The sequence below is a fragment of the Amblyraja radiata genome, chromosome 28, assembly GCF_010909765.2.
Source record: "Amblyraja radiata isolate CabotCenter1 chromosome 28, sAmbRad1.1.pri, whole genome shotgun sequence".
NCBI lineage: Eukaryota > Metazoa > Chordata > Chondrichthyes > Rajiformes > Rajidae > Amblyraja > Amblyraja radiata.
The window spans coordinates 29,538,648-29,563,318 of NC_045983.1; the positions used below are offsets into that span (position 1 = coordinate 29,538,648).

General features: G+C 44.1%; 1 protein-coding gene across 1 annotated transcript in view; it reads right to left on the bottom strand.

The window, feature by feature from the left end:
- Positions 1 to 24,671, bottom strand: part of doc2b (double C2 domain beta) — a 256,425-nt gene that overhangs the window by 184,225 nt on the left and 47,529 nt on the right. Inside the window, exon 2 of the mRNA XM_033046182.1 lies at positions 17,092 to 17,171. Within this exon, the coding sequence (XP_032902073.1) occupies positions 17,092 to 17,171 (80 nt within the window). The remainder of the gene's footprint in view (positions 1 to 17,091; positions 17,172 to 24,671) is intronic.

Consider the following 24,671-nt stretch of genomic DNA (forward strand, 5'->3'; position numbering starts at 1 on the left):
GGCGATCGCTGGTCGGTGCGGACTCGGTGGTCCCAAGGGACTGTTTCCGGCACTGCATCTCTAAAACCAAAAAAAAAACTAAAACGCGTTAGAGGTTACGTGGAGAAACCAGGAGCGCTTTTTGCTTTGACCACGGCAATTCCATCACGCATGTTGCATGGACGCAAAACATGCGTGTGCATCCCAGCACATTGCTGTTTTACCTCACTCTTTGGAGCACGGAAGAATTTGTGCTCTTGTCTACAATAGGAGCCAGCAGTACGCTTGTCATATTTTACTTCAATACATATTTATAACTCCATATTTAGAATTGAGAGGGATATTATTCATTTTACCCTGAAGGAAATAAAATAACAAAATTTAACATAGGCCATGTTAAAAATGATTTGTATTATTGCATTAGTATACTATTACAGTTGAAATCCTTGTACCCGCCATGGGTAATGACCCAAATTACTTTCCTCCTGCGTTAGACTATTGTTGTAAATTAGTGAACATTTTTTTTCACATTTTTATTGCAAGAAATATTTTGCAAGGCAATTTATGCAGCACCACATTTTGTTTCCTGTAAGGTGCATTTCCCATTAGTTCATTGGTAATTCCATCGCATGTTTTAATAGTGCAGCTGCTTTCAAATACTGACCCCAATTTAGCAGAAGAACATGTTATGCTTTCCAGTTAAATAGGGTCGTGGTGAAGCTGGATTTGAGCAAGTCAAGTCTTAGATTCCCCATCTCTCAATATTAATATTTCTCCATTGCATATTATCCTGCATCTTTGTAATATGTACAAAGGAACAATGTTTTAATTGTTTTTGGAAACGTGTAATTTCTGATATTGGATATCCTTTTTATTGTAACTCTCTTATGAAGATTTGAACCAGTAGATGTAACAGATTCTCTCCACCCCCCCTCCCCAACCCCTCCCCCCCAACCCCCCCCCCCCCAATCCTCCCTCCCAACCCCCCCCCCCCAACCGCCCCTCCCCCTACCACCCCTACCCCCCACTCCCCCAACCTTCCCCCCCAACCTTCCCCCCTCCCCCAACCTTCCCCCCCTCCCCCAACCTCCCTCTCCCCCCAACCCCCCTCCCCCCCTCCCCTCCCCCATCCACCCCCCCAACCTCCCCTCCCATTGACAGATGACTACATACATGGGTCCACCAAATATACTGCCAACTTGCCAACAAATTACTTGGAGCATCAACTGTGAAACACTTCCTTGTGGCTTTATATCAGTTTTGTGGTCTAAAATAAAAGCATTTTTAAAAATTATTTCACTTTCTAAATGATATATCATAGCCATTTTACTCGCCAACACCAAGGTTTTGATGCTGCACCAACAGCAGTGACCCAAGTATAGTTGAATATTCTTACTGAAATACATCAAAGGTATACTGTACCTCCAATTCTAATGTAACCCGGTATCTTAAGCCCACCTCCACCATTGTCTCCCCCACCCTAATCATAGTTTAGTTTAGAGATACAGCGCGGAAACAGGCCCACCGTATCCGCGCCAAGCAACGATCATCGCTCATTAACACTATCCTACACCCGCTAGGGACAATTTTTACATTTACCAAGCCAATTAACCTACAAACCTGCACGTCTTTGGAGTGTGGGAGGAAACCGAAGATCTCGGAGAAAACCCACGCAGGTCACGGGGAGAACGTACAAACTCTGTACAGACCGCACACATAGTCGGGATCGAACCCGGGTCTCCGGCGCTGCATTCGCTGTAAGGCAGCAACTCTACCGCTGCGCCACCGTGACCGCACTCAAATAATATTTTGAACAGTTTATGAACGTCCATGTCAATGGCCATAAAACCACAGCCATTGGTCTCCCCTTGGCACAGCACAATGGCGCAGCGATAGAGTTGCTGCCTTGCAGCGCCAAAGATCCAGGTTCGATCCTGACTATGGAGCTGTCTGTACAGAGGTTGAATGTTCTCCCCGTGACCTGCGTGGGTTTTCTCCCAACGCTCCAGTTTCCTCCCACACTCCAAAGACGTCCAGGTTTGTAGGTTAATTGGCTCCTGTAAATTGTCCCCAATGTGTAGGATAGTGCTAGTGTACGGGGTGATCGCTGGTCGGCACGGGGTCAGTGGGACAGTGCGCCTGGTTCCACGTTGTATCTCTAAAGTCTAACGTTTTCTCTCCCTTCTCCTAGCCTTTGTGGCCAAATATCTAATGTTCCCCCATGGCCTTGGCCTGAACTCACACCTTTTTCTAGTTTCTCTTCAATCCTCATGCAATTTTAGATCTCAGTTTGTCCGCCATACATGCTTCTTGCTCCCTGGACTATGTTCCCATGAATTTGCTGATCATCTATCCTCCCTTCCTGACCCCTCATTCTCAATATTATTAATGCTTTTTCTTCTTCTCCAAGGATGATGGAGCAACTCGAGGACACACTGAAGACCAGAAATGAATGAACGACAATCTTTAGGGGACTTGATGATCAGGAGCAACAAAATCATGAAGGCATTTGAACATCAGAGATAGAATTTCAAGTTGGAGGCTCGTCACAGATTAGTTTGTCGGCATTGCCAGACCAGGAGTCTAATGTAGTGAATGAAGACTAGGTGGGGGGGGATCGGGGGGGGAGATAGATGAACAGGACTTGTGAGGTTTGGCAGCAGAATCATACAACTCTGGACTTTGCATTATGTTCAGACTTCGCATTGGTTTCTTTGAGCTGCAATAACAAGTTGTTCACTTTAAAATAAGTTTTGTTACATTATTCAAATTAAATTGAGGTAAATTTTGAGGTAATTTTCTTCTCAGAAATCTAATATGACAGAATTTTTTCAAGTAATGTTATGCCATTTGTTGTGCGCAGTTTTGGCCCCCTAATTTGAGGAAGGACATTCTTGCTATTGAGGGATTGCAGCGTAGGTTCACGAGGTTAATTCCCGGGATGGCGGGACTGTCAAATGCTGAGAGAATGGAGCAGCTGGGCTTGTTCACTCTGGAGTTTAAAAGGATGAGAGGGAATCTCATTGAAACATAAGATTGTTAAGGGCTTGGACACGCTAGAGGCAAGAAACATGTTTCCGATGTTGGGGGAGTCCAGAACCAGAGGCCACAGTTTAAGAATAAGGAGTAAGCCATTTAGTACGGAGATGAGGAAACACTTTTTCTCACAGAGAGTGGTGAGTCTGTGGAATTCTCTGCCTCAGAGTGCGGTGGAGGCAGGTTCTCTGGATGCTTTCAAGAGAGAGCTAGATAGGGTTCTTAAAAATAGCAGAGTCAGGGCATATGGGGAGAAGGCAGGAACGGGGTATTGATTGTGGATGATCAGCCATGATCCCATTGAATGGCGGTGCTGGCTCGAAGGGCCGAATGGCCTACTCCTGCACCTATTGTCTATTGCCATAGATAAATTCCTTTGACAGTAGATGCACTATAGCATACTGATCATGGTTTAGAGCCAAACCATGATTTTAGAAGTTACTTTCAAAATATTGAACTGGGATATACATTTTTTAATTGGACCATATAGTGAGATTACCAAGATGAGTGCAGCCTTGAAGAAATAAGCTGATGAAATTCAGTCAAATTACTAAGAAATGAAAGTCAGTGAAGTATAAGGTTATTTTGCTTCACATCTGTTGATAAAAGATTAAATACCAAAGGAAAATACTAGTTTATTTTTTATGGTAGCTTAGTCATAACTATTGATGCAACTAACATTTTTCTAAAAATCTGTAAACTAATACTTAATCATCAAGTATTGACACAGCTAACTCATTGAACTCATGTGGAAATCTGTCAGTAGTTTGTTGTGCCTGAGGTAATTCTGGAAAGCAAATCTTTACCTCCTGCTGAAGAATATCAAATCCGTATTCAATAAGCCAGTGTCGATATGAAATACAGCACAGAAATAGGCCATTCAGCCCACCATGTCCATGCTGACCATCAAGTACTTATCTGCACTAAGCCCATTTATAAACACTTAGGTCCTAACCTACTACGCATTGGACATTTAAGTGCTCGACGAGGAATTTCCTTCAGTTTCGTGTGGACAAGTTTCTCCATTATTCAATAGCTGTTTAGTTTTAGTTTAGAAATGCAGCATGGAAACAGGCCCTTCGGCCCACCGAGTCCATATGGCCAGTGTTCACTCCATACACTAACACTGGCCTACACACACTAGGGCCAATTTTACAATTTTACCAAAGCCAATCGACCTACAAACCTGCACGTCTTTGGAGTATGGGAGGAAACCAGAGCACCCGGAGAAAACCCACGCGGTCACAGGGTGAATGTACAAACTCCGTACAAACAGTGCCCGTAGTCAGGATTGAACCAGGGTCTCTGGCGCTGTAGGGGCAGCAACTCTACCGCTGTGCCACCCTGTTCTCCCATACTGTTTTTTTTAATAAATGTTGCCACTCACTTCATCCAATCTCTATAACAATATCAATAACATATTTCATCAATCCTCACGGTTTGGCAAATGCCAATCCGCACTCCTTCCCTCCCTGACAAAATACACTGAGACGGCAGTTCCTCGCTCGTTCCTTAATGAAACATATGGCCAGTCAAAGAGCCAGATACACAGGCAAATCACAGGATGACAAAAATATTTTGAAAGCTTTTGCGAGACAACACAAAATATTCCATTTAACGAATAGCCTGTACATTTAACGGATGATATCACTATTCGGTTATTATTAGCTAATGGAACCTCCAATTGCCACGGTATAAAACAAGACATTGAGCCCAGCATCAGAAATACATCATGTCCCTTCAGATATGACGACACGGACAGAAGCAGTGAAGAATTGGACACAACAAAGCCAAGTGCAGTGCAGCTTGGAGCGCTGGAGGATGAGGATCATATGGAGGGCTACAAAATCATGAGAGGAATAGATCGGGTAGACGCACAGAGTCTCTTGCCCAGAGTAGGGGAATAGAGAACTAGAGGACATAGGTTTAAGGTGAGGGGGGAAAGATTTAATAGGAACCTGAGGGGGTGACTTATTCACGCAAAGGATGGCGGGTGTATGGAATGAGGTCCCGGAAGAGGTGGTTGAGGCAGGCATTATCGCAACGTTTAAGAAACATGTAAACAGATACATGGATAGGACAGGTTGAGAGTGATATGGGCCAAACGCAGGCAGGTGGGACTAGTGTAGATGGGGCATGTTGGTCGGAATGGGCAAGTTGGTCTAAGCTCCCATTTCCATGCTGCAAGACTCTATCACCCTATAAATCGCGCTGCGTGCAATGTGTGTTGCTACATAACAGCATGGAGATGGAACCTACATCGGTCAAGTCTGTTGTGACCTAATCTTTCATCCGAAACAAGTATTACAACTATTAGTCCGTGAAAGATCAGAGATTTAAAGCCTAATTCAAGCAGGTTTGTACAAATGAATCAGGACTGAGTTACTGCTAATAAAACAGCCAAACCATCGATCCTCAGGAAATACGAGGAGCTGGTCACCAGAAACGTGGCCACACAAATATTTCAACCAAAATGTGCAGAAGTGCAAATCATCATGCCCATGTACTCATCTGCAGGTTACTGGTAAACTCTGCCTAGTGTCCCCTTCCGGTCACCTCAGATTTACCTGCTGTCCATCTCACCCCCCCTTGCTCATTGATCAGCCAGCAATTGCTGCTATCTACACACTGCTAGTAACAGTCAAAGGAAGCTGGTGTGTTACTGGCTGCATTCATGTTCATGGGATCATGTGATAGGAGCAGAATAAGGCCATTTGGCCCATCAAGACTCCTCTGCCGTTCAATCATGGCTGATCCATCTCTCCCTCCTAAAGACTCTATCCATCTCTGCCTTAAAAATATCCAGTGATTTGGTCACCACAGCCTTCCAAGGCAGTGAATTCCACAGCTTCACCACCCTCTGACTAAAGAAATTCTTCCTCACTCCTTGCTAAAGCAAAGGTAGATAAAAATGCTGGAGAAACTCCAGCATCTGCAGTTCTTTCTTAAACCTTCCTAAAGCAATGTCCTTTTATTCTGAGGCTAGATGGCCTCTGGTCCTAGACTCTCCCACCAGTGGAAATATCCTCTCCACATCCACTCTACCCAGGCCTTTCACTATTCGGGAAGTTTCAATGAGGTCCCCCTCATTCTTCTAAACTCCAGCGAGTATAGGCCCAGTGCCTTCAAACGCATTCAGATTGGGACAATCCATCTTCTATGTCAATGCTTAAGAAAGAACTGCCGATGCTGGAAAAATAGAAGGTAGACAAAAATGCTGGAGAAACTCAGCGGGTGAGGCAGCATCTATGGAGCGAAGGAATAGGTGACGTTTCGGGTCGAGACCCGAAACGTCACCTATTCCTTCGCTCCATAGATGCTGCCTCACCCGCTGAGTTTCTCCAGCATTTTTGTCTACCTTCCATGTCAATGTAGCCATTTAGCAGGGAAACATGGACATTAATTAGCGGGATTGATTAGCTCTGCTCACTAGTGGCGGAAGGAGTAATACAGTGCGTCTTACCTTTCTGTGCCAAGGTTTTGGCACCTTTCCCCCCAAAAAAGCATGCAATAAAAGAAAGGCAAGCAAAAATGATGAAACAGAAAAGATGTAGCAATAAAGATACAAGGAGAAAAGCAAAGACCAACAATCTTGTACATGTTTTCCAATATCAGGAGGAACTCTAACATAAAAAAATGTCATGAGTAATCAAACAGGAGAGAAATATGAAAGGTTAAAAAGTTAAGGATGTATTGAAATGCTACCCTGATATCTTATAAGAATCTTTTTACACAAATGGTTATTGCTCATTACAACATGGTGGCACAGCGGTAGAGTCGCTGCCTTACAGCGCCAGAGACCCGGGTTCGATCCCGACTACGGGTGCCGTCTGCATGTGACCCCATGGGGTTTTTCCGGGTGTTCCAGTTTCCTCCCGCATTCCAAAGACGTGCAGGTTTGTAGGTCACTTGGCTTTGTATATTGTATTTTGTCCCTGGTGTTAGTGTTTGGGTGGTCGCTGGTCGGCGCGGACATAGAAAACATAGAACATAGAAAATAGGTGCAGGAGTAGAGGCCATTCGGCCCTTCGAGCCTGCACCGCCATTCAATATGATCATGGCTGATCATCCAACTCAGTATCCTGTACCTGCCTTCTCTCCATACCCCCTGATCCCTTTAGCCACAAGGGCCACATCTAACTCCCTCTTAAATATAGCCAATGAACTGGCCTCAACTACCTTCTGTGGCAGAGAATTCCAGAGATTCACCACTCTGTGTGTGAAATTTTTTTTCCTCATCTCGGTCCTAAAAGATTTCCCCCATATCCTTAAACTGTGACCCCTTGTTCTGGACTTCCCCAACATCGGGAACAATCTTCCTGCATCTAGCCTGTCCAACCCCTTAAGACTCGTGGGCCGAAGTTCCTGCTTCTACACTGTATTTCTAAAGTCTAAAGTAAAGTCTAAATCGGGAACAGTCGATATATTGCATACTGCACAGAGTATACCTGAACTGACAAGTCTTTCAAATGTATGTAAACCTTCATACTCCTCCAACATCCTCCATCTAATTCATTGCACTTGATGCTTTATTTTGTGTCAGGTCCCTTTTACAGATTTTTTTCATGTCATATGTCCCAAAACAATGAGATTTGTATTTGCAGCAGCACAACAGACATGGAAACATGTTGTTTAAGAAGGAACTGCAGATGCTGGAAAATCGAAGGTACACAAAACTGCTGGAGAAACTCAGCGGGTGCAGCAGCATCTATGGAGCGAAGGAGATAGGCAACGTTTCGGGCCCGAAACCCTTCTTCAGACATGTAAACATAGTACTCTGTAAAGTCCTGGAGAAAACTTAGCAGTCCCTGACTCTCCAAATGACTCCAGCACTTCGCATTTTCTCAGGGTTCCAGCACCTGCAGTTCCTTGGGACTCTAATCGCATAAAGGCTAATATACCATTTTTTCTCCAAATCACTTGTTTCACTTGTGGACATGTATACAAGCACACCTAGGTCTTTTTGAACATGAACACAATCTAATTTAGTAAACGCGCCATTCTCCCAATATCTGATCTATAGAATCTCTAAAGAATTTTGGACTTTGATAATCAGTGGAGGACCAACAATGAAATTCCAGTCTGAAATATGGTCCCAACCCAAAATGTCGCCTCACTATTCACTCCACAGGTACTGCTTGACCCGCGGAGTTACACCAGCTGGTTGTTTTTAAATGCAAGAGAGATTACGTGTTAATTTTCAGAGAGGGAAAATCAGGGAAACTAAAGGAAATATCAACGATCCCTTCATTTTCAAACCTTCATGACTGTCAGGTTAAAGAGAATTGGTGGTAGTATTTGTGTTTGGAGTCAGGCAAAATTCCCAGGAATAGTGCTGTGGAAGTTATGGATGGACAAGTGAAAGCATTGCAGAATTTGTGGAACAGTGTCAAACACAGTTGCAGTCAGCAAACCTTCCATGCTATGGCTAGGTGAGAAATCTTGCTGCGCCGGAGACCGATTCAATCCTGACTACGGGAGCTGTCTGTACGGTGTTTGCACGTTCTACCCATGACCTTCATGGGTTTTCCCCAGTTTCCCACCACAATCCAAAGACGTAGAGGCCTGTAGGTTAATTGGCCTTGTTAAAATTGTAAATTATCGTGTGTGTGTGTGTGTGCGTGTGAGATAGTGTTAGTGTGCGGGGATCACTGGTCGGTGCAGACTCAGTGGGCCGAAGGGCCTGTATCCACGTTGTATCTCGAGACTAAACTAAAGGTTAACTTCATCTGCACACAATATAAAGGTGTTTTTAGGCCCGTTTAGTTTGGAGACACAGCATGGAAACAGGCCCTTCGGCCCACCAAGTCCATGCTGACCTTCAATCACCTTATCACATTAGTTCTATGTTGTCCCACTTCCTCAACCATTCCTCACGCATTAGGGGCAATTTTCCAGAGGCTAATTAACCCACAAGCACGTGCATCTTTGGGATGTGGGAGGAAACCGGAGCAACTGGTGGAAACCTACGCAGTCACGGGAGGACAGACAGCACCCCAAGGTCAGAATCAAACTCGGCACCCTGGCACTGAGAGGCTGCGGTTCTACCAGCTGCACCACCGTGCCACCATTCTGCGCCGATACCGCTCAATCCTCGCGTCTATTGTCTTTGATTAAAATTATGATCAAAGGCAAGCAGTTTCCTTCTGAATGGATTACTTTGCAAGAGGTGAACCTACAGAGGGAACTGCAGACTGTCCAAGGTGGCATCGTGACACCACTTAAATGGTTCATTTCGGCAGATGCAATGCAAGTGGGAACCAACTGACCAGGTGGAGTCATTAAAGTCTGACTACCTCCGGGGTGGCACGGGCCCCATAGCAGAAGCGTCCACGTCGCGGGGCTGGAAACGGGACGTATCCCGAGCTAATCCTGCTACCACCATCATCTATTGCAACAAGTGATGGCTCCCGCTGATTGGCGCCAGAAGCTTTTCAGGATGGACGATGACAAAGATGTCAACATTTGAAACATGGAAGATGGACTCGAAAGAAGAAGAAGGGGCGGCACTGTGGCACAGCGGTAGAGTTGCTGCCTTACAGCACTAGAGACCCGGGTTCGATCCCGACCACGGGTGTTGTCTGTACGGAGTTTGTGCGTTCTCCCCGCGACCGCGTTTTCTCCGGGAGCTCCGGCAGTTTCCTCCCGCACTTCAAAAGCAAACAGGTTTTTTAGGATAATTGGCTTTGGTAAAGATTGTAAATTGCCCCGACTGTGATCCCGGGATGGTGCTGGTGTACGGGGATCGCTGGTCGGCACGGGCTCGGTGGCGAGCCGAAGGGCTTGTTTCCACACTGTATCTCTAAAACAAAAGTCTCTTTTATAGATGTCACTCTTTAGGTGGTAGTGGATGAAAGAAAGGTTACCACGATGATCAAAGTGCATATATTATCTGAATGGCCGGGACACGGGCCATCATTCCTGCCTCTTCACCCCCCCCACCTCCTGTTCATTCTCATGGACTGTGTCCATGCAAAGCTGCTGGAAGAAGTTTGCTGCATGCTATTTACAGCCATCATGCAGTAAGAGGTGGAATTTTCAGAAACAATAGTTTATTTCAGTTCAGTTTAGTTGATTGTCACGTGTACCGAGGTACAGCGAAAAGCTTTTGTTGCGTCCTCTCCAGTCAGCGGAAAGGCAATGCTTGATTACAATCGATCCATTTACAGTGAATACATACATAAGGGATTAACATTTAGTGCAAGGTAAACCCAGCAAACTCCGATCAAGGATAGATCTAGTCTAGTTAGGTTTAGTTTAGAGATACAACACCTAAACAGGCCCTTCGGCCAACCGAGTCCGCGCCGACCAGCGATCCCCGCACACTAACACACACCAGGGATAATTTACAAGTTTACCGAAACCAATTAACCTACAAACCTGTGCGGCTTTGAACTGTTGAAGGAACTGCTGACCGATGGTGTTGTGGAGAGTCTCAGCAGAAAAAAACCTCTTCACAAGCAGAGCAGAGCAAGTTTGTCCTGCAAAAGATGGGAGCCTGGCTAATTGTGACCTAATTGTGACCTGACGTGCCCCCGTCCCCCCCAGGATTTCCGCCCATGGTGTGTAGGATAGTGCTAGTGTACGGGTGATCGCTGGGCGGCGCGGACTCAGTGGGCCGAAGGGCCTGTTTCTGCACAGTATCTTTAAACCAAACTAAACTATTAAAGCAGCTACTAAAATAACTTTCCTTCAACAAATCCGAACAGAAAACTCAGAATTGCATCAACGCCTTTGTTTCGTTGGCCTTTATTTGCACAAGCTTTATTGCCTGGAACGTCATCCATCTTGGGGATTGTGCTGAATGCACTAAATAGACTTCAATGGGATAAATTTGAGAGGCCAAATGCATTGTGCAGCTGTGATTATACAGCACATACAGAGCTACTGGAGGGAGATTAATCTACAAGCACAACTTTCTTTTGTTAGGAAAACACAATGTAGTGTCAAGTAATAAACTCGTCAGCGCCGTTTGCATGGTTGACTGAGCCTCTAGCCATGGTATACTTACGGACAAATGCAAGTCTGGCAGTTCACTGCAGACCGGCGCTCTGGAAATCTATCGTAATCATTGTGCAATTAGATCGAAACCAGAGGACTCAAAGGCAACGTAATGTGTAAAAGAATCAGGAGCAAAATGAATGACAAATGTCATGTTGCAGGTGATGAAATGCCTGGTTGGATGGTGAATAGTGGAAGCCATGTAAAAATAATGTGAGGTTATCCACTTCCATAGAATGACATTCCTTGGAGTGCAGGAGGATGAGGGATGATCTAATAGAGGTGTATAAAATCACGAGGGGAATAGATCGGGTAGATGCACAGAGTCTCTTGCCCAGAGTAATGCAAATTGAGAACCAGAGGACATAGGTTAAGGTTGGGGGGGGGGGGGGAGATTTAATTAGAATCTGAGGGGTAACTTTTTCACACAAAGGGTGGTAGGTGAAACAAGTTGCCAGAGGAGGTAGGTACTATCTCAACGTTTAAGAAACATTTAGACAGGTACATGCGAAGGACGGGTTTAGAGGGATGTGGGCCTAACGCAGGTAGGTGGGACTAATGTAACTGGGATATGTTGGCTGGTGTGGGCAAGTTGGGCCGAAGGGCCTGTTTCCACGCTGTATGGCCATGACATTTTCACAAACCTTTATCCATGCATTTCATCTTATTGCCACCCAGTTTCTCCCATGAAGATGACAACAAACATTGAGCTAACACCACTTCCTATCTAGACCACGAGCAGCCACAAAGGACTTAACTATGGGGCATCTAATAACCAAGGCCAAGCATGAATACTGACAAAAAGGTAAGACTACCTAATTTAACAGACACCATTGAACTGAGCCTGAAAACTTTCTTGCATTGTATGGAACAAAATGATGCATTGAACCACTAAACAATTAAGAAAGTGTCATTATATTGTTGAACTCATTTTTGTTTTCTGGAATTAATTAGTTTGATTTTTTTGTGCAAGCAAAGGCTAATCTATCTGAACTAATGTCAGGGACAATAAATCATGATAGGATCAGATTAGGAAGAGATGGATTGGTGTTTTTTTGTGTGCCCACATCTGCAGTTCTTCCTAAGAGATTTATGTAAGAAGGTATAACAGAGATTCAGCAAAGAGTACTGGGGACAAGACAACTTGGGTTCTAGAGCAGAGTAAGACACCACATCCCATTGAGGAGATTTGATAGGAGGTGTTCAACATCAAGTACAGTTTTAAAAGGGTAATCAGAATAAAATCTGTTCTATTAGCATGCAATTTGTAACCAAAGGACTCAAAGCAAGAATGATATAGTTTAGTTTAGTTTATTGTCATGTGTACCGAGGTACAGTGGAAAGCTTTTTGTTGCATGCTAACCAGTCAACAGAAAGAGTATACGTGATTACAATCGATCTATTTACAACGTAAGGGAATAACGTTTAGTTCAAAGTAAAAGCCAGCAGAGTCCGGTCAAGAATAGTCTGAGGGGCGTAGATAGTTAGCACCTTTATCCTAGCATGGAAATGTCAAGGGCCTGGGGCGTAGCTTTACGCTGAGAGGGGCAAAGTTTAAAGGAAGGTAGACAAAAGTGCTGGAGAAACTCAGCGGGCGAGGCAGCATCTATGGAGCGAAGGAAATAGGCAACGTTTCGGGCCAAAACGCTTCCTCAGACTGATGCGGGGGGGAGAAGAAAGGAGAACGGAGCCCGAGGGCTGAAGGAGAGCTGAGAAGGGGAGGAGACAGCAAGGGCTACCGGAAATTGGAGAAGTCAATGTTTATGCCGCTAGGGTGCAAACTGCCCAAGCGGAATATGAGATGTGCGGATTAAGTTTTTTTTTTACACAGAGAGTGCTGGGTGCCTGGAATGCACTGCCAGAGTGGTGGTGCAGACAATGATAGTGCCATTGAAGAGGCTTTTAGATAGGCACATGGCTATGCAGGGAATGGGGGGGTATGAATCATGTGTAGGCAGAGGAGATTAGTTTCACAGCATCATGGGCAGCACGGTCATTGTGGGCCGAAGGGCCTGTTCCTGTGCTGCACTGTTCTACATTCACTGTCCTAGAACATTGTACACAAAATAACCAGTGACGAAATGACAAATTTCACGTTAAAAGGGGTAAACTTGCGATTCCTCCTAATGGATAAATCAGACCAATTCATAACGAGTTGGTCTCCATTCGTCGTTTTTTTGGAATCATATGGTGCAACACAATTGTAAAAAATAACTGTTTCAGGACTGGACGAGGGTTGGTCAAGACTATAAATAATGATCTCCTTTTCTTTTTTTATTTTATTTTCTTTTCTCTATTCTCTCTCTCAACTTTCTTCATTTACTCGTTTTCTTTTTTCACACACTATATATTTCACATCTTTCTATCCTTTACTATCTAACTTCTTTCTCTTATTCTAATCTTTTTTCAGTGTAATAAAAAAAAAAAAAAGAAGTTGTACATAAAATGTATTATGAAAATATATATTAGGCACTTTGGTGCCATATGACTGTACTTAATTATAATAAAAAAAAATATTAAAAAAAAAAAAAAGATTAAAAAAAAATAAAAATAAAAAAAAATAATTTAAAAAAAGGGGTAAACTGCATGAAATGAAGGACAAATGTCATGTTGCGAGGAAGCGAGAAAAGGAAGGTGATAGACGTAGAGAGGGAGGAGGAGTTGTAGTGAAGACTAAGGTTGTGGTTTAGGTGGAGGTTTATCATTGTCACGTGGGCCGAGGTACAGTGAAAAGCTTTGTTTTGCACGCTATCTGAACAGATCAGGTATACTTCACATAAATGCAATCGTCAAACTCAAGAACAGTAGGGAGAGCAAAAGGGGTGGATGCAGAGTGCAGAATATAGTTTGCAGCATTGTAGCGCATCAGTTCCATAGAAAAGTCCAATGTCCACAATGGATTGGAGGTGAATCAGGCAGAACGCTGCCTCGCGGAAGGACTGTTCAGAAGCCTGATAACAAAGTGGAAGAAGCTGCTCATGAAAAAGAATCCAGTTTGGATGAGAAAGTTAGTGTTGCAGATGTGTCAGGTACATCATCCACTCACAAAGCAAACAGGCAACAATTTCCTTTTGAACAATATACGACATTCATTTTGAACGGAATTTATAACCCTGTGGCACTGCAGTACAGTATATAAGACTGTACAGTATACAAGACCGTATACTAGTCTACTTATGATTTTAAATAGAACGAAGAATTATGTTTTTAACCAGAGAGGAAAAAAATCTTGCTTATTTCCAAGTCCCCACACGATTCACTCCATCTCCAATAAGGTCACAAGTCTCCACACAATTACCCAGTCATTTTTGATTCATTTGCAATATCCCAGAATTAGACCAAATTTTGAAGTGCTAATTTAGAACATTTACATAAAAAATTAATATTTATGGAAATAGTGTGGACCAGACAGGATTAAATGCTTGAAGATTGCAATTCAATTTGCTTCCTGATCTGCAAGTAGAATATTTAGAGTTTAGTTTAGAGATACAGCATAGAAACAGACCCTTCGGCCCACCGAGTCCATGCTGATCACTGATAACATTAATACTAGTTCAATGTTATCCCACTTTCTCATCCACTCCCTACACACTGGAGGCAATTTACACTGGCCCATTAACCCGCACGTCTTTGGAATGTGGGAGGAAACCGGAGCACAGGTAGAACGTGCAAACTCCACTCAAAGAGCACCCAAGGTCAGGATGGAACGTGGATGTCTGGTTCTGCGAGGCAGTGGCTCTACCAGATGCGCCACCGTGTTGCCCAATGTGCTTCTAAAGCATTACCTTTGGCCTGATTAGATGAAGTGAATTCATGGTGAATTTTGCTTATACCCGGAGGTTCTCAATCTTCTAAAATATGGACCAAACAGATTCTTGTTAGATTTTTTTAAATTACAAAAATAACTATTTTATCAAAGGAAGTGTTGGTGAACAATGTCAGGACAGACATTGACCCATCGTGCAACAAAATGAAAAATAGTGATCACAAGGGTTTTCTATTCTACTTTAAAACAGTCTTTTTTTTTAAAACGTTGGATTGTTGTAATTAGTACATTTTCCATTTCTATCTTTTAGTACAATATATCTTACTTAATAACTCAAGGTTATTACTGCGACATCCCCTTTAATTGTTTCAAGCTTCTTTCACTTATTGACCACAAATTTAATCTAATGTCATAATCTCTGTGGACGCACACAGGTGTAAAATTGGGATTCTTTTTACCTGGACTTCTTTGATGAAAAAGTAAATGCACTTCATAGAGAATGGCCAAAAGCAATGTGTGTATATGTATATGTATATATTTTTATATATAATATATATAAATAAAATTTTTATATTTATATTTATATTTATATATTCATACTTTCATGGGTGCGTGAATGATATCTGCAGTTTCATGTATCTGGGGGCAGAGAAATGGCTCACAGTTCAATCCTCTGTAGTGATGACTAGGGTACAGGGAGAACTAATGGATACCATAAAGAACAAACATTAGGATGAAATAAAGCATGGACAACACAATGGGTCTTTGAATTTTGTGTATTACATAAGGAGGAAGTTTCTATCAAAGCATTTCCCACATCCCATAATAATTTGGCACGATAAATTTCATCGAGTTATTCCATTAGTTGTTCCCTTTTAATATATTGGCATAGATTCAATCAAAATAGTTCAGCTGAGGACAAACCTTCACTAAGGAGGGTATGTGTTGATTTGCCCGGCCGTTAAACTAGTCAACGCTTTGGTTTGGGGAAACAAGAGACAAATGGTGACCACACCTTTAATTTCCAATTAGTAGGAAGTCAGTGCGTTTGAAGCAATCAAAATTAGTCAACAAACTCAGAGCAAAATATTCAAAAGTTGGATCAGAAATGCACATCTAGCGAGTAGTACACTCAGAAGAATGGCACATGCAAGACCACTGGCAAAATTAACAAAGGGACTCCAAGAATCTTTGAGCTAATTCTGCAGGAAACCTATGAATTTACGGAGGACAGGTCGATGTTGATTTGGTCCTTAGCTATCGAGGGGGGGGGGACAACATGGTCCATAATATTCTGGATAACCAGCAGTTTACAGAGGTGGGAGGCAGGGAAAACTTTGAGGAGAACATCTAGCCTCGAGGAGATACGCAAGGTTTCAGGCTTCTGCAGAAGCTTTGCAAGTGATATTGGTTTAGCGGATGGATGGATTGTGTTCAGTTCTTGGGCACCGTGCTGTAGGAAAGATGGAAAGGGTACAGAGAAGATTTACGAGGATGTTGCCAGGACTAGAGGGTCTGAGCTATAGGTAGACATTGGGTAGGCTGGGTCTCTATTCCTTGAAGCGCAGGAGGATGAGGGGTGATCTTATAGAGGTGTACAAGATCGTGAGAGGAATAGATCGGGTAGACGCACAGAGTCTCTTGCCCAGAGTCGGTGAATCGAGGGCAAGAGTACATCGTTTTAAGGCGAAGGGGAAAAGATTTAATAGGAATCTGAGGAGTAACTTTTTCCACACAAAGCACGGTGGATGTATGGAACAAGCTGCCAGAGGAGGTGGTTGAGGCTGGGACTATCCCAACATTTAAGAGGCAGTTAGACAGGTACATGGATCGGACAGTTTTGGAGGGCTATGGACCAAATGTTGGCAGATGGGACTAGTGTAGCTGGGACATGTTGGCCAGCAAGGGCAAGTTGGGCCGAAGGGCCTGTTAACACACTGTATCACTCTATGACTATGAGATATCGGAAGGAAGCTGAACTTGCGTATCAAGCTGATGATGAGGGAGAAAGCAGTCAACAATAGTAGTTGGAAGTAATCAGCATTAGAAATAAGTTTGACTGATAACAAGATTTTAGATTACACAGTACAGTGTGTGCGAATTCAATTCACTTATTCATGAAATTGTAAACTAGCTCTATCACTCTCAATCCATTCTGCCATATCGACTGTTAATTTAGTTAGCTGCTATATATTAAGAAAATAAATGATGTACAATTTTCATGCATTAGAAACTCCAAACATGAATCAAAAGACAGTGACACCTATAAATAAATTGACCATTATTTGCAAAGTACTAAGATTACGTACCTTGGCTTTATTTATTGAGCAATGGAGGGCATTGTTTTCTTGATCGTACAGCAAACTGAAATCTAATGTACCCAGGGAGGCTGGAAAAGTAAAGGAGATGGCTTTAGTTTGGTTTAGAGATACAGCGTGGAAACAGGCCCTTCGGCCCCACCGAGTCCGAGCCCGACCAGCGATCACCCGTACACTAGCTCTGCCCTACACACTAGGGTCACTTACAGAAACCTATTGACCTACAAACCTTCATGTCTTTTGGATGCAGGAGGAAACCGGGGGGGGGGGGGGGGGGGGGGGGGGGGGGGGGACCCACGTGGTCACAGGGAGAACGCACAAACTCCGTACAGACAGCACCCGTAGACAGGATTGAACCCGGGACTCTGCGCTGTGTAAATGCCCCTGTCCCACTTAGGAAACCTGAAGGGAAACCTCTGGAGACTTTGCGCCCCACCCAAGGTTTCCATGCGGTTCCCGAAGGTTTTTGTCAGTCTCCCTACCTGCTTCAACTACCTGCAACCTCCGGCAACCACCTGCAACCTCCGGGAACTACACGGAAACCTTGGGTGGGGCGCAAAGTCTCCAGAGGTTTCCGTTCAGGTTTCCTAAGTGGGACAGGGGCATTTAGGCAGCAACTCTACCACTGCGCCACCGTGCCGCCCTTAGGCTTTACCATCAATAAAACTGACCAAATAAAAATGTGATTTTGTAAATACCTAATAAGTAGATATCCCAGGGCGAAAGATACAAAGTGAATTCTAATCGATAAAATTATTACTCATGCAAATCTAAAGTTTAACACTGCTACATATAAGTTGAGTAATTTTATTTTACATTCCGCCGCTGAGGTCCAATTTCTTCAGGTCAAATTTTGCGAGATAATTTTATATAGCGAAGCTGGAAGTTTATATGTACTGAAGGTTAAACACAAAGTGCTGGAGTAAATCAGCGGGACAGGCAGCATCTCTGGAGAGAAGGAATGGGTGACGTTTCGGGTCAAGACCCATGCTCATCCAGAGATGCTGCCTGTCCCGCTGAGTTACTCCAGCATTTTGTGTCTTACTTCAGTCTATACCAGCATCTGCAGTTCCTTCCTACACAGGTTATATGTACTATGCAATCATAAAGCGTCTCACTTCTCACTTCTACTGCAAGGACATGCGTTGGACAATGTGTACCAATGAAAGAGAGTTCGTTTAGCATTGTAAATATTGATGTTCGAATCAATGGCTTTCTTTTTGCTGGTGCAATCGGAGATCAAAGATAACACTGAAAGGTAATAAGGGCGGAGAGACAATTGCAGGGTTAGATATCGCACCAGTGAGAAGCAGCTTTGGTTCATCGAGAAAGAGAAAAAAACATGAGCAGGGTGAAGATTGAATCATTCCTGGGTTTACAATTATCAAAGGAATAGGTCGTGTGAAATTTGATTTGTTTTGGCAACTATCAAATGTGCCAAATCATGGAACAAAATTGTAACATTCCTCTACTTGGTCTGAAATGATAAAGCCACAATATAAATAAATGTCAAAAGGAATTGAGAATTGAGCAGTTTAAAAAAAAAAATCAATGCTGAATTTCACCTAACAAGATCACACTGAAAATCTCATGACTACTTTGGTGAAAAGTCCCATTGTTTGGCTTGTAGCTGAACTCTGCTGTTCCCCACCAGTTTAGTTTAGAGATACAGCACAGAATCAGGCCCTTCGGCCCACCGAGTCCATGCCGACCAGCGATCCCCGCACACTCTCACCACCCTACACACTGGGGACAACTTAACGATTACACCAGGCCAATGAACCTCCTACAAACCTGTACATCTTTGCAGTGTGGGAGGAAGCCAGAGATCCCAGAGAAAACCCACGCGGGTCATGGGGCGAACGTACAAACTCCGTACAGACAAGCACCCAAAGTCAGGATCGAACCCGGGTGCCACACAGCACCAGAGAATCAGTTATAATCCAACTTCAGGTGCAATGTCTGTGTGGAGTCTCCATGCCTTCCCTGTGACCACGTGGGTTACCTCCGGGCGATCCAGTTTCTCCCCCACATCCCAAAGACATGCATGTCTGGTTGGTTAATTGGCTCCTGGAAAGTAAATTGTCCTGAGTGTATGTGGAGTAGATTGTGAATGGGTGATCGATGTTTGGTGTGGGATCACCGGGCTGAACAACACGTCTCCACGCAGTTTCTTTGAATAATCAGTCAGGTTTACGGCCTGGAAGACAGTGGTAGTGGTCACACAGGCAGAGAAACAGGATGAAGGATTGGAGAGGGATATCCCGGTGGACGGAAAGCATGTGGAACCACTAACGTTAGCCAAAAACAAACAACTTAAAAACAAATCACAATTGTAGGGCAAATGCCAGTGGTGTGGCTGAGGTGGACAAAGTATAGAGGAGGCCTCCTAATGGAGTTGCCAACTGTCCCGTATTAGCCGGGACATCCCGTATACGAGCAGTCCAGCACCCGGGCCAACTCATCGTTCACCCAGCCACGGCCGAGTCGGTCAACGATTTGCCGTCGGGAATTTGACCCTTGTTTTGACCTTTTGTCCCGTATTTGGGAGTGAGAAAGTTGGCACCTATGTGAGATGGTTGCCACAAATGATTGATTAGTATGGGTGTCAGGGGTTATGGGACGAAGGCAGGAGAATGGGGCTGAGAGGGAACGATGGATTAGCCATGGCGGAGCAGGTTTGATGGGCCGGATGGCCTAATTCTGCTCCTAGAATCTTATGGATCTCCAATAGCAGATGTATGCTGATGGGTCCCCCCACCCCACCCAATCCTGACAGTTAATACCCATGGGATCAGAGCCTGCAGATTTTGGAGCTAATGGGTTAGTATTTGATATATATAACACTCAGTGTGACACAAGCCATAGAAAGCCGGATAATCATACTCCATTGACTTGCTTGATCGGAATTTAATTTGACTCAGTTTTTCCCGGGGGCAAGGAGAACATTTGTCATCTAACTAAACCGCAAATACTACACAAGGTGTACGTATGCGCGTGGATAAAATAGGTCTTAATTATGAGAGCACTGCGGCTAAAATAAACAATTGACATGCTTGGAAAGTGCCCCCAGGAGCAATACATTAATCACAAACACCTTTGAATTTTACATCCGATTTAGTCAAAGGTAGACAGAAATGCTGGAGAAACTCAGCGGGTGAGGCAGCATCTATGGAGCGAAGGAATAGGTGACGATTTAGTCAACGTCTTTAGGAAATGAGGAAGGAGAAGGCGACGGGATACAAAACAACAGAGACATTTTAATACCATTCGAATCCCAGGCTGTAACAATGCACACTTTCAGATTTCCCCTTCAATGCACGCAGAGGCTGCTCCGACACCCTGCCATGACCATGCACAGAAAAACAAAACTGCCCTGCTGCAAAATCATAATGCCAATATCCATATCTTATTATTGCGACCATAAGCAAGCTGACAGTTTGGCCCTGCAGCAAAATAAGATTGCAGTGTATTTTTAATGACTTCCCCCCCCCCCCAATCATGGTTAATTGAATCACATTGGGATGATTCTTTTTTTTTTTTAAATAACAATTGTATTAAGGGAGCGTATTTCGAATTATTTTTGGCAAGTTGTGTGTGGGAAGAATTTGCAGCTGCTGAATAAGAAGAATAAAAGGTCTTTAAGAAAGTTGGTTGAACTGTGCTGTTTGATTCTAAATGCATTTTCCTCATCAGCGTATCCAGAAACATGAATGCAAGTCATGTCGACTTAAATGGAAAATATCTGAGCTGTAGCAGTTAATGTTTGCATTATTCTCAAAATTGCAGAGATATTGCTGCATGTAAATCGGGGTTTTTATTCTTTACACAGGCGAGTGGACTTCACTATATGCACCTAACATGATTCAATTTATTTTTAAGAAAGAACTGCAGATGCCGGAAAAATCGAAGGTAGACAGAAATGCTAGAGAAACTCAGCGGGCGAGGCAGCATCTATGGAGCGAAGGAACAGGTGACGTTTCGGGTCAAAACCCTTCTTCAGTCTGAAGAAGGGTCTTGACCCAATTTATTTTTAGTTTAGTTTAGAGAAACACCGCGGAAACAGGCCCTTTGGCCAACAGAGTCCATGCCAACCAGCGATCCCTGCACATTAATGCCCCTGTCCCACTTAGGAAACCTGAACGGAAACCTCTGGAGACTTTGCGCCCCACCCAAGGTTTCCGTGCGGTTCCCGGAGGTTTTTGTCAGTCTCCCTAATGGTCGAAAGTGGTTTCCGCTTCTTCTATGTTCCGGCGATTATTTAAAAAAATTAAAAACCGGCCGCGACTAAAAATAGGTTGCCGTTTTAAAAATCGGTAATTTTTGAGTCGAAGCCGGTTGCGATGCTAGTTGAAGGTGGTTGCCGGAGGTTGCAGGTAGTGGAAGGTATTAGACCTCCCTGGTGGAATAAAACTGGGTGAAAAAAAGGTCTTACATTCCACTACCTGCAACCTCCGGCAACCTCCAGCAACCACCTTCAACTAGCTATGGGCTATGTGTTCGGCTGGCAACCGGAAGGTAGCCGGTTCGAATCCCGCTTGGAGTGCATACTGTCGTTGTGTCCTTGGGCAAGACACTTCACCCACCTTTGCCTGTGTGTGAATGTGTGTGAGTGATTGGTGGTGGTCGGAGGGGCCGTAGGCGCAGATTGGCAGCCACGCTTCCGTCAGTCTGCCCCAGGGCAGCTGTGGCTACAGAAGTAGCTTACCACCACCGAGTGTGACTGAGGAGTGAATGAATAATGCGATGTAAAGCGCCTTGAGTATTAGAAAGGCGCTATATAAATCCCATCCATTATTATCCTTTGATCCTTATCCCAGACCCACACATACGGCAGCCCTGTTCTTCGTCACCGACAGGACTCCAGCTCGCAAAATCTAAAACACGTCTGCAATATTGCACGACGACCCTAACAATGATTGACCCAAATGTTTGTGTCTTTTGTAGGAGCACCCCTGTCAAATCAGTCTGGTGACCTCTGTGAACCTTCGATACCCTCTCTGCAGTCTAATCTATAATGGTCTCTGGACTCTAGGCGATTGGCAAATTGGAAACATGTCCAACAATTTCTGGCCCTGAACGGATCAGCGTGACCTTTGACCACTTGGGGAGGCTCAATATTGTTTTAATTTTGCAAGATTGTTTTATATGAAGGGCAGCGGAGTGGAACAGTTTGCGGAGTTGCCACCTCTCAGCTCCAGCAGCCCAGATTCGCTCCTGACCTCGGGTGATGTCTGCATGGAGTTTTTATATTCTCCCTACAATCGATTAGTACAGGTGTCAGGGGTTATGGGGAGAAGGCAGGAGAATGGGGTTAGGAGGGAGAGATAGACCAGTCATGATTGAATGGCGTGATGGGACGAATGGCCTAATTCTACTCCTATTCCTTATGAATTGTGTGGGGTTTTTTCTGCATTCAAAAGAGCAGTGGATCGGTAGGATAATAAATGAGGTGGTTAATGGTCAGACTTTTACTTTATACTTTAGAGACACAGTGTGGAGACAGGCCCATCGGCCAGAGTCTGCTCCGACCAGCTTACCCTGGTACTCTGACAGAAGCCAATTAACTTACATACATGTACGTCTTTGGAGTGTGGGAGGAAACCCACATGGTCACAGGGAGAACGTACAAACACCAAACAGACAGCAGCCGGGATCAGGATCGAACCCGGGTCTCTGGTGCTGCAAGGCTGTGCCTCTACCGCACTGACCAGCGATCCCCGCACACCAACACTAATCCTACACACACTCGGGACAATTTTGCATTATTACAAGCCAATTAACCTACAAACCTGCACGTCTTTGGAGTGCGGGAGGAAATCGAAGATCTCGGAGAAAACCCACGGGGGAGAACGTACAAACTCCGTACAGGCAGCCCCCGCAGTCATGACGAACCCAATATGGTTATTATAATAGCTCGATCTTCAGATCTTTAAGGGACAATTTTATCAATAGATAATAAATGGCAGGTGTAGATTTTGCATGAAATTACGCAAGGAACGTGTTAGAACACCAAGATGAAGCAGTGATGTGGTATCTGAATGTAAATCTCCAAGACAAACTAATTACTCTCACTGTTTCACTCACGAGTCTAGACATACGAGCTCCCCCTCCCATTTCTGATCTCCAAAGCCAGTTATTAAATATGTAACGTAACACATGAGATTATTAAGGGCTTGGCCACGCTAGAGGCAGGAAACATGCTCCCGATGTTGGGGGAGTCCAGAACCAGGGGCCACAGATTAAGAATAAGGGGTAAGCCATTTAGAATGGAGATGAGGAATCACTTTTTCACGCAGAGGGTTGTGAATCTGTGGAATTCTCTGCCTCGTAAGGCAGTGGAGGCCAATTCTCTGGGGGGGGGGGGGGGTTTCAAGAGAGAGTTAGATAGAGCTCTTAAAGATAGCGGAGTCAGGGGACTATGGGGAGAAGGCAGGAACGGGGTACTGATTGTGGATGATCAGCCATGATCACAGTGAATGGCGGTGCTGGCTCGATGAGCCGAATGGCCTACTCCTGCACCTATTATCTATTATTGTTTAAAGGCATATTGTCACCCCCAATACCACTATAGAAAAAGTCTCAATTCTAAATTTCAGCACTGTTTCATCCGTTACTTTTCTGTTGCAGGATCCTTTTTCCTTCCCATCCAACATTTTCGTAATTCACATGTAAGCATTACACGATGTTATTTTTTATTCCATGTACCTGCTAGATTTACATGGAGATAAAAGTGGCTCAGTCTTGAGAATGCAATTCAGCAGCTAATCAATCAATTTCTCCATCAGATCTCCAGTCGGTGACTAAATATCACGCTGGCCTTCACTTTTTAGGTTATTTTGCTTCCCCCCAACAAACATTTTCAGCAGTAGACATTAAGTTCAGCTTAAATTTGGCTTTCCGGATAAGAATCAGACCCTGGGAAATAGCACCAGGTATTAACCAGCAGCCGAGAGGCAAGATATTCTCCCGGCATTCTCACAGTGTTGAAGCCATGGGTTGAATTTTAATGCACTGACCTTTGGAAGTGTGGATTATGGAGGGGTTTAGGAGCATGCAGGAACATCGCTGCTCTCAGTATGCCTGACAGTTGATTTTAACCCAGCGACTGCATTAAAACATTACGTACAGATTTCCTGAATAATCAGATCGACTTAAAAGATCATTTTATCATCTCCACATTTTAAAGGAGACGGCAAATGTGACATCTGATACTGACAGCTCAATTGGCTGCACAATGGAGTACCAACAGTGCCCGGAGAGTGAAAATGCGTAGGAAGGAACTGCAGATGTTGGTTTACACCGGAGATGGACACGAAACGCTAGAGTAACTCAGCGGGTCAGGCAGCATCTCTGGAAAAAATGAATAAGTGACGTTTCGGTTTGAAGCTTCTTCGGACTCGAGTCTATAGGATATGGACAGGGTGGTGGTATTTAGAGGGAGGGTGGTATTTTTTTGGGGTTACAACCCAGCGGTATGAATATTGATTTCTCCAACTTCAAGTAACCCTTGCATCACCCCTCTGCCCATCCCTCACCTACCCAAGTCATACTAGCTTCAAAGTCAACTT